At 35.1% G+C, this 13125-nt stretch overlaps 1 protein-coding gene across 1 annotated transcript in view; it reads right to left on the reverse strand.

The window, feature by feature from the left end:
* Positions 1-1414: 1414 nt before the first annotated feature.
* Positions 1415-13125, reverse strand: part of ACTR3 (actin related protein 3) — a 73363-nt gene continuing 61652 nt past the window's right edge. Inside the window, exons 9-12 of the mRNA XM_055262402.2 lie at positions 8471-8563; positions 8197-8322; positions 4336-4419; positions 1415-2653 (exon numbers count right to left, since the gene is read on the reverse strand). Coding sequence (XP_055118377.1) covers positions 2558-2653; positions 4336-4419; positions 8197-8322; positions 8471-8563 — 399 coding nt within the window. The 3' untranslated portion in view covers positions 1415-2557. The remainder of the gene's footprint in view (positions 2654-4335; positions 4420-8196; positions 8323-8470; positions 8564-13125) is intronic.

The following is a 13125-nucleotide window of genomic DNA, read 5'->3' on the forward strand; positions in this document are numbered from 1 at the left end:
CAAAGAAATTGCAGGATAATCCAGCATAATGCCTTTACCTTACATATAAATTGAATCGAGGTCCAGAGAGTTCAAATAATTTGTCTAAAATAATACAAATATATTTTCCAAGTTTTAACAAAAAACAAAGTTCAAGGAGCTATATCATCAATTATCAGAATCAGAATTAAAAATTAAATCACTGGCTTCAGTTGGTGCTTTTAGTACCATGCTCATGTTGCTTGATATCTAATCAGTGTTACAGACTTTTTAGTTCACCTTGGCCAACCTCTACATATTTCCAACTGAAGTTGCTTTAAGTTGAAAAAACGGTATACAATCACAGGGGGGAGATATAAAGAAACAAGAATGCTGCTACCATCCTATTAGGGTTCACTCCTCTAAAAGTAGAGCAAAAGGGATATCAGAAAATATACAAGAAGGGCTAGAGTTTTGTTTCCCCAAATAAGTGTAAGCTTCAAGAAAGTTTTTGACCTTCATGTTTTTGTAGCAAACAGTTAAGAACACCTCTGTATAAATATGCCTGAGATTGTCATCAAATAGCTTTATAAACATGTCTTTCTAGCTTATTCACTTACTACCCAACCATCGCCGGTGGAAAAGACATATTTATGACAATGCTAACAATATTTTATTGGGCCAGGAGCATGACACCTTTACTGCTTATCAATATAGTTCTTTATCAAAAGATCTTTAATAAAAGCAAAGTGCATAACAGTATATACAGTAACTTCCTATTTGTGTAAAATAAGAAAGCTACGTTTATTTCTACCTACACAGAAAATTACAATACAAGGACATCTAAGACATTCCAAGTAGTCTGTGTAATGATGGAAAAATGAGACAGGCTAGGGAAAAAAACTTACTTTTGCTAATCTACTCTTTGGTACTGTTTGAATAGTATTTTTATAATGTTTGTGAATTACTTTTCCAAGTAAAAAATAGGAGACCTTTGATACTGATGATGATACTACTGTAGGATATACAGTTTGTCTTTTACAATCCCATACTCAAAGAATGAAGATTCACAAAAATTATTACAGGATTTTAAATATTCAGATCCACTCTAAACAAAAACTGAAGTTTACTCCCCAATTCTATCTTTATAGTAAAAACAAAAAACTAAACACTTTATATTCTTTCACTTTTGAATAGAAGTATTCTAATCCTAACGTGTTATTTTCAAGAATAATGGAGTTCAAGTGTTCACTGATATTGCTAGTAAAAAGCCTATAAAACATTTCCCATTTTATCTTTCTATAAATAACTGGTAAAATTTTAAGGTCACACGAAATTTTCTACCATACAGATTACAGAGATTTCAGTAACTCCCAAATCTCAACAGAAACAGGAATCATATCACATACATAAAAACAAAATAGAATTACATTACTTAAAAAAAAAAAGCATTAGAAAAGGTAATTCAGTTTTAATTTATTTTCATCACTTTTTCTTCATAATCCAGATATTTTAAAATGCAAAGAAAATTAACTTTCAATGATATGTTCAGGGACTGGCACTAAAAAAAAATTTTCAGACTGCAAATGAGTTATACAAGTGAAAATATCAAATGGAGATCCAGTTATCAAAATGAAAGCACTCAACATATTAAAAGTTCACAAGTATTTGTATTGAGCACATTAAAAAAGTCAGCTTGCTAACTGTTGTGATTTTAAAGAACTATTGCAGAAGTCTGAAGAAAATAGATTTATTAGTTAACTTATAAAGAGATTAAAGAGCCTGAAACAAGTATTAAAAAGAAATTTGTGCCTTTATTAGAATGTTGTTAGGCTTTAAATATGCCAATTTTGATAAATTATTGTTGTTGTTTTGTTTTTTATAAGAAATGACACTACAGAACTGCAATACTGGTCCAACACTCTTGTCTTTACTCTTCTTTTAAAGCAAGAAACAGAATGCAAGTAATCAGAAAGCACTAGCAGGCATCAGTTAATCCAAGATACTAGCTCTTAGTTCCAAAAGCACTTGCAAAGAAAACCTTTTGGGTGGAAGGGGTAGAGAGGGATGGAAGCACTCCATAATAACTGGAATCCCATGAGTGTGTATGCCAAGTCTCATGAGGCTATTTTTTGAATTTATCCTTTACTTGGTCATGGTTTTTTCCCTCAAATACAATTTTTCTTTGACTTTTTTTCCTCAAAGTATAAAAAGTATGAAATATAAACAAGCTCTTGCACTGCACACTTAGAAGTGTACAATTCAAGCATTATAGAGCTATCTACACACTGATAAATCCCATCGAATCTTGGATAATTCATTAATATACAAAATATTAGGGCACAGAAAGAACTAAAACCCACTTCTTTTTGTTACACGTAAGATTCAAATATTCAATCTAAAGAAAAACACAATCACTTTCGCTCTCTTCTACATCTGCATGGTGATACACTTATTAAAATATTCCTGTATAATCATGTTTGGTGTTACTATTTCAAGTTAGGTTTAAAACCTCAAAACCAGCCATCCAGACAAAACAGGTAATCAGAAAGATTATCTCTTCCCCACCTCCCTAACCCCAATAACTATGAAGCCAATTTTACGACATGACTCCAAACACTGGATTGTGACGACAAATGCTAGGTCCAATTTCTTCATAATCCTTTTTGGTGTGGCATACTTGGTAGAACTCAGGCTGAAAACAAAAAATATGTATTTTTATAAGGATCAAAAATCTACCATCTTGAAGGTATACTGAAATAAACTTTAAGAGTGATGCTTTAAAATAGATATTAAGTCTAAAATGTTTATTACTAGTCCATTCATGGCATGAAAGCTTAGAAATTCTAGCAGCCATGACTTAAAACCAGCTATAAATCTTTATCGGAACTCCAAAAGAGCAATTAACTCCTGTCCCCAATCCTTGTCTCACACACCTGCTGCGAGGATTCTGAAATTTTGAAAAACGGAACGTTCTCAAATGTCTAGTCTGTTCTGTTGAGACTTTCCCATACTTTCATTGCACCAATAATGTAAAGAAGTGGCATTCGCCTAACTACAGATAAACTACTCCTAGTCATGCTATGACTATTTTTTGTCTAGTTCTAAGAAATGTCTAGATCATTTGCCTTCCTCACTCAAGGTCTGGAAAAGATAAGACTGTTCCATGCTATGTTACCTCATTTCTCAAGGCAAAGTCACAAACTCAACTAGGTTATATGGCCCAATTGAAGAAGACTAAAATTGAGGAAGAAAATAACTTTCACCTCCTATGTTTGAAATGGTTTTAAATCCAAAGTTGTACAGTTATTCAATAATTCCGATAAAAGCTCCTTTATTTTAATATTCCACGCACTACCAGAACAAAGCACCAATACTTCCTAGGTTAATGGTATTAGAACACTACAACACCTTTTAAGGGGGCTTTAAAGACATTTTAATTTGGGGACAGGATTCTTAGAATAATTCCCTTTATTCACTGTAAAACATCATACTGTCTATGCAATCAAACTTAACTTTTACCTTAATGTTTTTAAATACTTAAACAGAACAAACAAGGACCTTCTGATGACTAAATTACCAGTTTTAATAGAACTTTCCCTACAGATAAACTTTAAAACATAGTATCAAATGGTCACTCTAAAATGTCTTGCAAGCTAAAAAAGAAAAAAATTAAATTCAAATGACTTCCAATTAAATTTAAATTACTTCCAATTTTTAAAATACTACAAACACATATATACAAAGTTTCCTATTATTTTTAGATACAATTTAAAGGAATTTGCTTTGTTCTTCTCTAAGTATTGATGGATTCTTCTATCTTAAACATATACATATATATATATATATATATATATATATATATATATATATATAAATTTAAACTAAGCTTCAGTCAGGTGCAGTAGCTCACACCTATAAACTCAGTGCTCTTTGGGAGGCTGAGGTGGGAGGATCACTTGAGCCCAGGAGTTTGAGACCAGCCTGGCAACATAGTAAGACCTCATCTCAATAAAAATAATAATAATAATAAAGGCCAGGAGCAGTGGCTCACGCCTGTAATCCCAACACTTTGGGAGGCCAAGGTGGGCGGATCACCCAAGGTCAGGAGTTCGAGAGTAACCTAGCCAACATGATGAAACCCAGTATCTGCTAAAAATGCAAAATTAGCCAGGTGTGGTGGCGCATGCCTGTAGTCCCAGCTACTTGGGAGGCTGAGGCAGGAGAATCACTTAACCCAGGAGGTGGAGGTTGCAATAAGCCAAGATCATACCATTGCACTCCAGCCTGGGTGACAAGAGTGAAACTCCACCTCAAAAATAAATAAATAGAATAATAATGATAAAATAAAACAAAAGTAAGCTTCATCACACTCACCGTGGAAGCCAGCATTGATCCTCCAAACCAAACTGCATATCGCTGCATGTGGTGTGTAATGACTTGTACATCAATAGGTTTTGGCTAAAGAAAGACATAGTAAGATCATCTTCATAGTAAATTCAAATAACAATTTCTGTGTCATTTAACCTTAAATGTACATATACAAAAATAATACCTATACTAAATTCAGGTGGTATCTTACAAACCAGAAACAACTGAGATTGGCTGTCTCAGAGGAAAGGGGTTGGGAACACTGTGGAAGAGATAGGGAGGGAACAGAGCAGAATAAATGGAAGGGAAATAGCAATGAGCACACGTTTTATACAGCTCTGACTTTAAGAATCTAAATGTTAGTGTTTTACATATTAAAAAATAACACCTTAAAAGAAGGGGAGGTTGGGGCAAAACAAAGTACAACAAAAACAAATTAAACTAATGGTACTTTTTTCAAACATAGGCACACTAAGGTGAGGAAAGGGACTAACCCAAGCAACTTGTGAACACAGTATTTTGAATCTTATAAGCCTTCAGGCTGAAGATAAAATATAAGCAAATATTGAACTATAGTTTTGGGTCTATTTTTCACAGTGGTGTGGATTAACAATTCTGAAACTATTATATACATATTCCAAGATTAAGCAAAAACATAAATATATTATAGATAATAGGAGCCAGGTTTCTCACTGTCAGAGAAGGGCATTACAACATGGAAGGGCAGAAAACTAGAGTGAACCTTCTGTAACTTGAGACATCTGTAAAAATTCATGGTTTTAATCTATGTAGAGAATTAGATATAGATGTATAGACACACACACACCCCTAGCTCTCATCACTGGGAAGGCCTAGACTCAGTGATACCCCAGCAGCAATGAGCACAAAGCTTGGTTTCTTAGTAACGTTCTCCACTAAAAGGAACAAGACAAGCTGTCTTGAAGAAAGAAAAGGAGAAAAAAAGGGCTGATTCCAGGGCCAGAAAAGAGAAAGTACAAGATCAGCCTGAAACACCTTGCTGTGCCAGGAAGTACAGAAGTAGGCAAAAAAAGATGCGGCTGCATAAAAAAAAAATCTAAGAGCCATTTGAATAACTCCCACTGGTCAAATCTGAAAAAAAAAAAAGGGGCATTAAAATTAATGATGAGTGGTATTACTGATATTATGATATCACAGTGATATTAAAGATATAGACCACAAAATGAGAAATCAGGAGTTCATATAGATATTACTAAAAGAATAAACGAATGTGGGAGAATGGAAAACTCTTGCTTATAGTAAAACAAGACTTAAAAACATAGAAGGAATGATGGAAATTGCAAAACGCCATTTAGCAACTACCACAGTAATAACTGTTTTAGGAAAGAATCACAATGGATGCTAAAAACTAGTGATTGAAACTTTAACAAGAAACAGGATAGTCTGAAAGTGTCTCCTCATAAGATTCTTATTAAATATAAAGGAAAACATAATAACTTTATAGTGAAAAAACCTGGCAGACACAACTTCAACCAAAAGCTCAAAATTCACACACAGGACAAATTCTATGTGTCTACTGATACAACGCACTAAAAATGATACAATATCAATTCTGTGGCATCACTGCCAAAAGTACATAATCTGAACCTACTCGAGCAGAAATATTAAACAAACCCAAGCTGAAGGATATGCTACAAAATAAATGACTGTACTCTTCAAAAATGTTACATTCATTCATGAAAGACAAAAAACATTGAGTATGTAACAGATTGAAGCAACACAGTAAATGAAACATGCAATCCTTGATTGGATCCTGGATAAGGGGGAAAAAGGTATTTTGTTTTCCTTTTGTTATAAGGGACATTAGTGAAACAACTGGTAAAATTAGAATCAGTTCTATAACTAGATAACACTGGATCAAGGTTAATTTCATGACTTTGATAATTGTAATATGTTCTTGATTTTAGAAATATACTAAAATGTTTGGGGATAATGAACCATCATATCTACAATTTAGTGTGTGTCTGTGTGTGTGTGTGTGTACACACACATATTTATAGAAACAGAATGATATGGCTTTTTTCAAAGCTGTTTGGTTGCCATTAAAAATTACAGACTGAAGGAGAATAAAGCCAGAGACAGACAGATAGATAAAGACATGCTATTAAGACCTATAAAAGTTAAGAGCAAGTAAAACTAAGGTGAAGAAGGCAGAGTCCTCCAAAACACAAGGTTTTTCCTATACATGATGAGCATCCCAAGTCTGAAAATCCAAAATGCTCCAAGATCCAAAAACTTTTTGAGATGATGTTCAAAGGAAATGCTCAGGATTTCAGATTTTTGGATTAAGGATGTTGAACCAGTATATAATGCAAATACTCCAAAATCCAGAAATACTCAAAACCTGAAACACTTCTGGTATGAAGCAATTCAAAAAAGGGACACCCAACCTGTTTCTTTCGATATGTCGATACAGTACTGATCACTGGGTAAATTTATTTATTTACAAGTGTAAAAAGAGCTTAAAAATGTTAAACAATCTTACTTTATTAAAATACTATACTCAAAAACATACAGCATTGTTTTGTACTTATATATCTGTAATGAGTTATTAAAAACTAAACGGCTACTTAATACATCCATAACCACACCATTAGGACAATCAACTTCAATCTTTCTAAGTATTCTAACAAAAAAAACAGAACATGCACTATGTTCATTCACTTAATCAATGTGATGAGTAGGATTCTCAGTACAGAGAATTTATACTTGCAAAACCCAATGACTTCTTTTTTAGGTAGGAGGTAGGGTAGATAGATATGTGGGTAAGGGGAGTAGATGGATGGGCAAATGAATGGATGACTGGGGGTGGGCTGGTGGTTTGGCTGGTTGGGAAGGGGATGCAAAAGCAAATGCAACATTTTAGAAGTCTATTGAGTAGACTTCCTGAAGTGTGAAGTCATGACATTATAGGGACAGAGTTCAATATTTTGCCTTCCACCCAAAACATACACTTTTTACTGCATTCCTAGGGATAGTTTACTCAAGATAATCAAAATATAGGCACTGACAACAGTCAGCCATCATGCAATTTCTCAACAATCAGCAAACCCTACAGTGTTGTGCTTTACTTTTAAGTAATTCTGAATGATTGTGGAGGTCTCAGATAAAGTCCTCATTCTTGGTAATCTTCCAAGCAGAAGGTGTTTTATTCAGCATGAAATACCTTTTTTCAAAATACCTTTTTTCAAGCAGCTTTGAAAAAAGCCATATCATTCCTCTAAATCAATGTTCTGCTTCAATATTTAACAAGGATGAAAAAAATGAAAAATCTATCTCTAAATATAGAAAGTAGACATCTAAGAATTTTAAATTAATTTTGATTTTTTTTTAACCTCAAGCCTAAAGGTCCAGGACATGTAATACAAAGGTTACTTTGTTAAACCACCAATTTGATTGCACACTTTGAGGTTGCTATGTGGAAGCTAAAGTCAGTTTTTGAGAGCAGGCTTAACTACTCAACAATGGCATCAATCTCAACTCAGCTTTGTTGTCCTTCTATAGTATATAAAATTTTGTGGATCCATAATTAATTTTGTTGGTGTATGCAAAGAAATCTACTATATTAATTATCTATGAGAGGTATTTAAAAAAAAGTCTTTCCACAGGTATTACTAAGAATTATTTTCCAGAAATACAGACAATATCCTAAAAAAATCAAATGATCCAGAATATCACAGACATAAATCTATAACATTAACCATTTCCATTAGAACACCTGACAAGTTCCTCTTATTTTCCTAAATCAGAGTGAATGTTGGCAAATATTTCTCATCCCAATCAAGGAAGGCACCCTCAACCTTCTCACCAATAATCAGGAAAACCAACCTTCAATCTACCGCCACTCAATTCCTCACTTAATTTCAGCCGGGCATCTACAGTTCTTTTCAAATCTCTTTGCAAGCGACGTCCAAAGTCCCTGAACATGGTTGAACCTCCAGAGAGGACAATATTCTAGTGGAGAGAAAATAAACATAATATTTAAACAGAGAAAAGTTTAAAGATATAATACACAGTACTGAAATGCTATTATATCCTTTTTATGAGAGGTGTTTAAGTTTTTTTAAAGTAAGACCTTGAATAACAATTTTGCTATAAATACCTTGTAGAGAGGACGTCTGACATCAATAGGACAATTCTGAATTACTTCATCTACAACTTCTGAGATAGGTTGTGTAAAGTCTGGATTAGCAAACTGAAAAATAAGTTGGATATATAATAGAGATTATATCACTACTGACAAATATCACAATAAAAGGTTAAACAAAGTTTTCAGTTCAAAAACAAAAGGCTTTTAGAAACTACTAACACTGGTCTCTAACAGATTCAGATTGAAGACACTGAAATCAGAGAAAACTCAAATATATGTACCATTTTATAACTATCAGAATAGCAAACATGTAAAGTCATACATATACTATGAGCTGGCAAAAATCTGGGTAAATGGAAACTTTCATATAACGCTGTGAGAGTATACGCTGATGTAACCACTATGGAGAATAATTTGGCAATAATAAAATAGTGACGTGGTCTGGCTCTGTGTCCCCACCCAAATCTCATCTTGAATTGTAATCCCATAATTTCCACGTGTTGTGGGAGGGACCTGGTGAGAGATGATTGAATCATGAGGGTGGTTTCCCCTATACTGTTCTCATGGACTGAGTAAGTTGCACAAGGTCTGATGGTTTTATCAGGGATTTCTGCTTTTGCGTCTTCCTCATTCTCTCTTTACCTGCTGCCATCATGTAAGACAGGACTTGCTCCTCCTTGCCTTCTGCCACGATTGTGAGGCTTCCCCAGCCACGTGGAACCGTAGTCCAATTAAACATCTTTCTTTTACAAATTGCCCAGTCTCAGGTATGTCTTTATCAGCAGTATGAAAACAGACTAATACAAATAGCTAATAAAATTTTAAATGCACATACCAGTAACTCCACTTCTTAGAACAAACCCTGAAGAAACTCCCCAAACATGTATGCTATTACATACGCATATTTACTATAGCCTTGTTTCTAAGAGGAAAAACCCATAAGTCCATCAATAGGGGATGAAATAAATAAATGTGGTCTAATCTCATTATTCATGGTTCCATATCTGTGAATTTACCTACTCGCTAAAACACATTTATAACTCCCCAAATCAAAATATGGTTATTCATGGACATGCACATGTGTAGAGCAACAAAAATTTGGGTCCACTGATGTGCACATTCCCCATTGAGGTTGAACAAGATGATACTCTGCTATCTAGTGTCAGCTCTCACACTATAAACAAGTGTCCTTTTCACAGTTCTATTTAGTGGCACAGTTTTCATATTTTTGTTAGTGATTTCATTATTTAAAATGGCCCCCAAGCATACTGCTGAAGTGCTGGCTAGTAAACACAAGGAGGCTGTGATGTGTCTTACAGAGAAAAAGCAAGTTAGATAGCTTTGTTCAGACATGTGTTTTAGTGCTATTGAATATAAACGAATATACTAAAATAATATACTAAATGCAGTGCCCTAAAAAGAAACACACATGAAACAAGGGTATACGTTAATGGGATAACAAAAATGTTACCAGAGGCTCAAAGAAACCTAATACTGTATTTCCCCTAGGAGCAATAGCTAGCTCAGTGTTCACTAATTCAGTGCTCTCAAGAACTTTTTGGCACATCTACTTTGAATAACAAACATCAGCTATATATTCAAACGATGATATACCATAGTCAAAATAAACTTACTATTTCCAAACAGCTGGCACTCAAGAAAAACACACTTTTTAAAAAACTAACTTAAAAAAAAAAAAAAAAAACAACTTGATGCTGGGCATGGTGGCTCACACCTATAATCCCGGTGCTTTGGGAGGCCAAGGCAGGACGACTGCTTGAGACCCAGAGTTTGACACCAGCCTGGGCAACATAGTAAGACCCTGTCTCTACAAAAAATTTAAAAACTAGCTAGGCATGGTGGCACATACCTGTAGTTCCAGCTACTTGAGAGGCTGAGGAAGAAGGATTGCTTGACCCTAGGAATTCAAGGTTACACTGAGTTATGATCACACCACTGCACTCCAGCCTGGGTGACAGAGAGAGACTCCGTCTCTAAATAAATAATCAAAATCTAGCTCTCATTAGTCAAAAACAAACAAGTATTGTATATCTCCTCAGCCACTCATTTTTATAATTAGGTTGTCCTAATTGAGAGACAATATTCCTTTATTTATTAAACTGAGTCTATAACTGTACTGATAATTATTAGGCATGTGTCAATTTTTTCTTTCTTTCTTTTTTTTTTTTTTTTTTGAGACCAAGTCTCGATCTGACACCCAGGCTGGAGTGCAGTGGCGCAATCTTGGCTCACTGCAACCTCTGCCTCCCAGATTCAAGTAATTCTCCTACCTCAGCCTCCCAAGTAGCTGGGATTACAGGCGCTCACCACCACACCCAGCCAATTTTTGTATTTTTAGTAGAGATGGGGTTTCGCCATGTTGGCCAGGCTGATCTCGAACTCCTGACCTCAGGTGATCCACCTGCCTCAGCCTCCCAAAATGCTGGGATTATAGGTGTTAGCCACCACGCCCGGACGTTTTCCAGTTTTTAAGATTAGTTCTAAATTATTTACAGGCTGTGCATACAATGAAAAGAGATTTAATGTTATCAAAGTGACACATACTAATACAAAATCTTTTAATTTAGATCATGTAAAACATCACTAACAAAGATTCTACTGACCTTTATTATCATAATAAAAGAAAAGAACCTGGCAGCCAAAATCTATCTTTTTGAAGCATGCTGAGGAGTGTACATAAGGAATTCAGAGAGGAATATACACTGGGTATGAAAATGTGGCTCATACTGAGCCTTTAGAACCCAACCTACAGACTAGGGTAAATTTTATCTGTCAGGGAAAATAGAATAGAGCTCAACTCAGCTGGCTCTATAAGTAATTTAAAGACAAGCTCATGTGCTGGCAGAAAATGACTTAGTTACTGATTAAGTGGAGTGAGCAGCAGAATCAGAATCCTAAAAATTTTATTTTCCATGAACACATCCATGATCTTCGACAATCATTTTCAGCTTCAGACTGTGAAATCTTCTAAAGAGCCTTCAGTTCTCAAAGCACTGTATTTTTATGATCCCATAGTGACACTTTAACCCGAGAACCTATCATTTGCTTTAACTATAAAAAATTTACTTCTCCAAAATCTGTACAGAGAATATTAACAACCTGACAAAAACGTGTTCCATAATACTCATTTTTAAAAGTGTATCAAATTGCTAACACAGAACTTGTAAATTCTTTACATCGTCCTTTGTTGGCTATACTCTTCAGTATTTGCCTAAAACAATAACACACACACACACACACACACATTAACCTTCCCATAGTCCTTTTCCTACCTATAAGATAGTTTATCTGCTATACTATGTTCAAGCAAAAGGAACAAATAAGGTTATTCAGTACTGTGCTATATCTCTGTGCCTTTTTTTTTTTTAGATGGAGTCTCGCTCTGTTGCCCAGGCTGGAGTGCAGTGGCGCCACCTAGGCTCACTGCAACCTCCGCCTCCCGGGTTCAAGTGATTCTCCTGCCTCGGCCTCCTGAGTCCCTGGGATTACAGGCACCTGCCACCATGCCTGACTAATTTTTGTATTTTTAGTAGAGATGGAGTTTCACCATTTTGGCCAGGCTGATCTCGATCTCCTGATCTCGTGATGCACCCACCTTGGCCTCCCAAAGTGCTGGGACTACAGGCATGCACCACCGTGCCAGGCCCTGTGCCCTTTTTATAGTAGTTTTTAACCAAGAATGCACAGAAGAGGCCAGGCACGGTAATCCCAGCTACTTGGGAGGCTTAGGCAGGAGAATCGCTTGAACCCAGGAGGCAGAGGTTACAGTGAGCCGAGATCACGCCACTGCACTCCAGCTGGGTGACAGAGCAAGACTCCATCTCAAAAAAAAGAACGCACAGAAGAAAAAAAAATACAGAACTTTTAAATATTAACATACCCTAGATCCACACACAGAAATGCTGATTTATTTTAAAAAATGAAGTCTGACTTGAGTATATATTTGAAAAATATATAGGGACTACTGAACCCCAAGTGAGAACTGGTAAAATACTGAGTAAAGCAGCAAGCAATGACTATTTAGTACATAAATGAAGAAGAAAAAGAATTAACAATTTTAAAAAGTGACAATAAATTGTTAACAGTATTCAATACTTTAATACTAACAGATTCAACCTAGGGTCTCTCAGTATTTTTCAGGCCTTTTCTTTCACTGCCAGCAAAAGAGTCAGTTCTGCCTCTAACTGCTCCCTGGTCAAGTCTTAAGACACTGATGTTGAGAACATTAGAAGAGACTGTCAAGGAAAGAATATCTTTTCTCTCCTCCAAAAAATACATGGGGTAGCAAATATACCCAAGTAAACACAGTAGTCCAAATCTTTCCTATACCTGGAAACTTATTACACAAGTTTTAAAAACTTAGGATGATTTTGTTAAAAAAACAAAAAATTTCCCTTTTAAAAACAAAATCCACATGCCAAACCCACTCTTTCTAAAAATAGCTCTTTCTAGTATTTGTGATGAACTTATAGAAGTACAAAAATAAATTTCCTTATTCTTTCATACATTTTATCTTCGGCACTGAAGTACCGGACAGTTCAGATGCCGACACTTTCATCTAGCCAAAACAAAACACCAAGTGAATCCTTCAAATGACAGAACTAGGACACAGAAGTATCCATTTAAAATTACAAAAATAAAAAATA

The sequence above is a fragment of the Symphalangus syndactylus genome, chromosome 22, assembly GCF_028878055.3.
Source record: "Symphalangus syndactylus isolate Jambi chromosome 22, NHGRI_mSymSyn1-v2.1_pri, whole genome shotgun sequence".
Taxonomy (NCBI): domain Eukaryota; kingdom Metazoa; phylum Chordata; class Mammalia; order Primates; family Hylobatidae; genus Symphalangus; species Symphalangus syndactylus.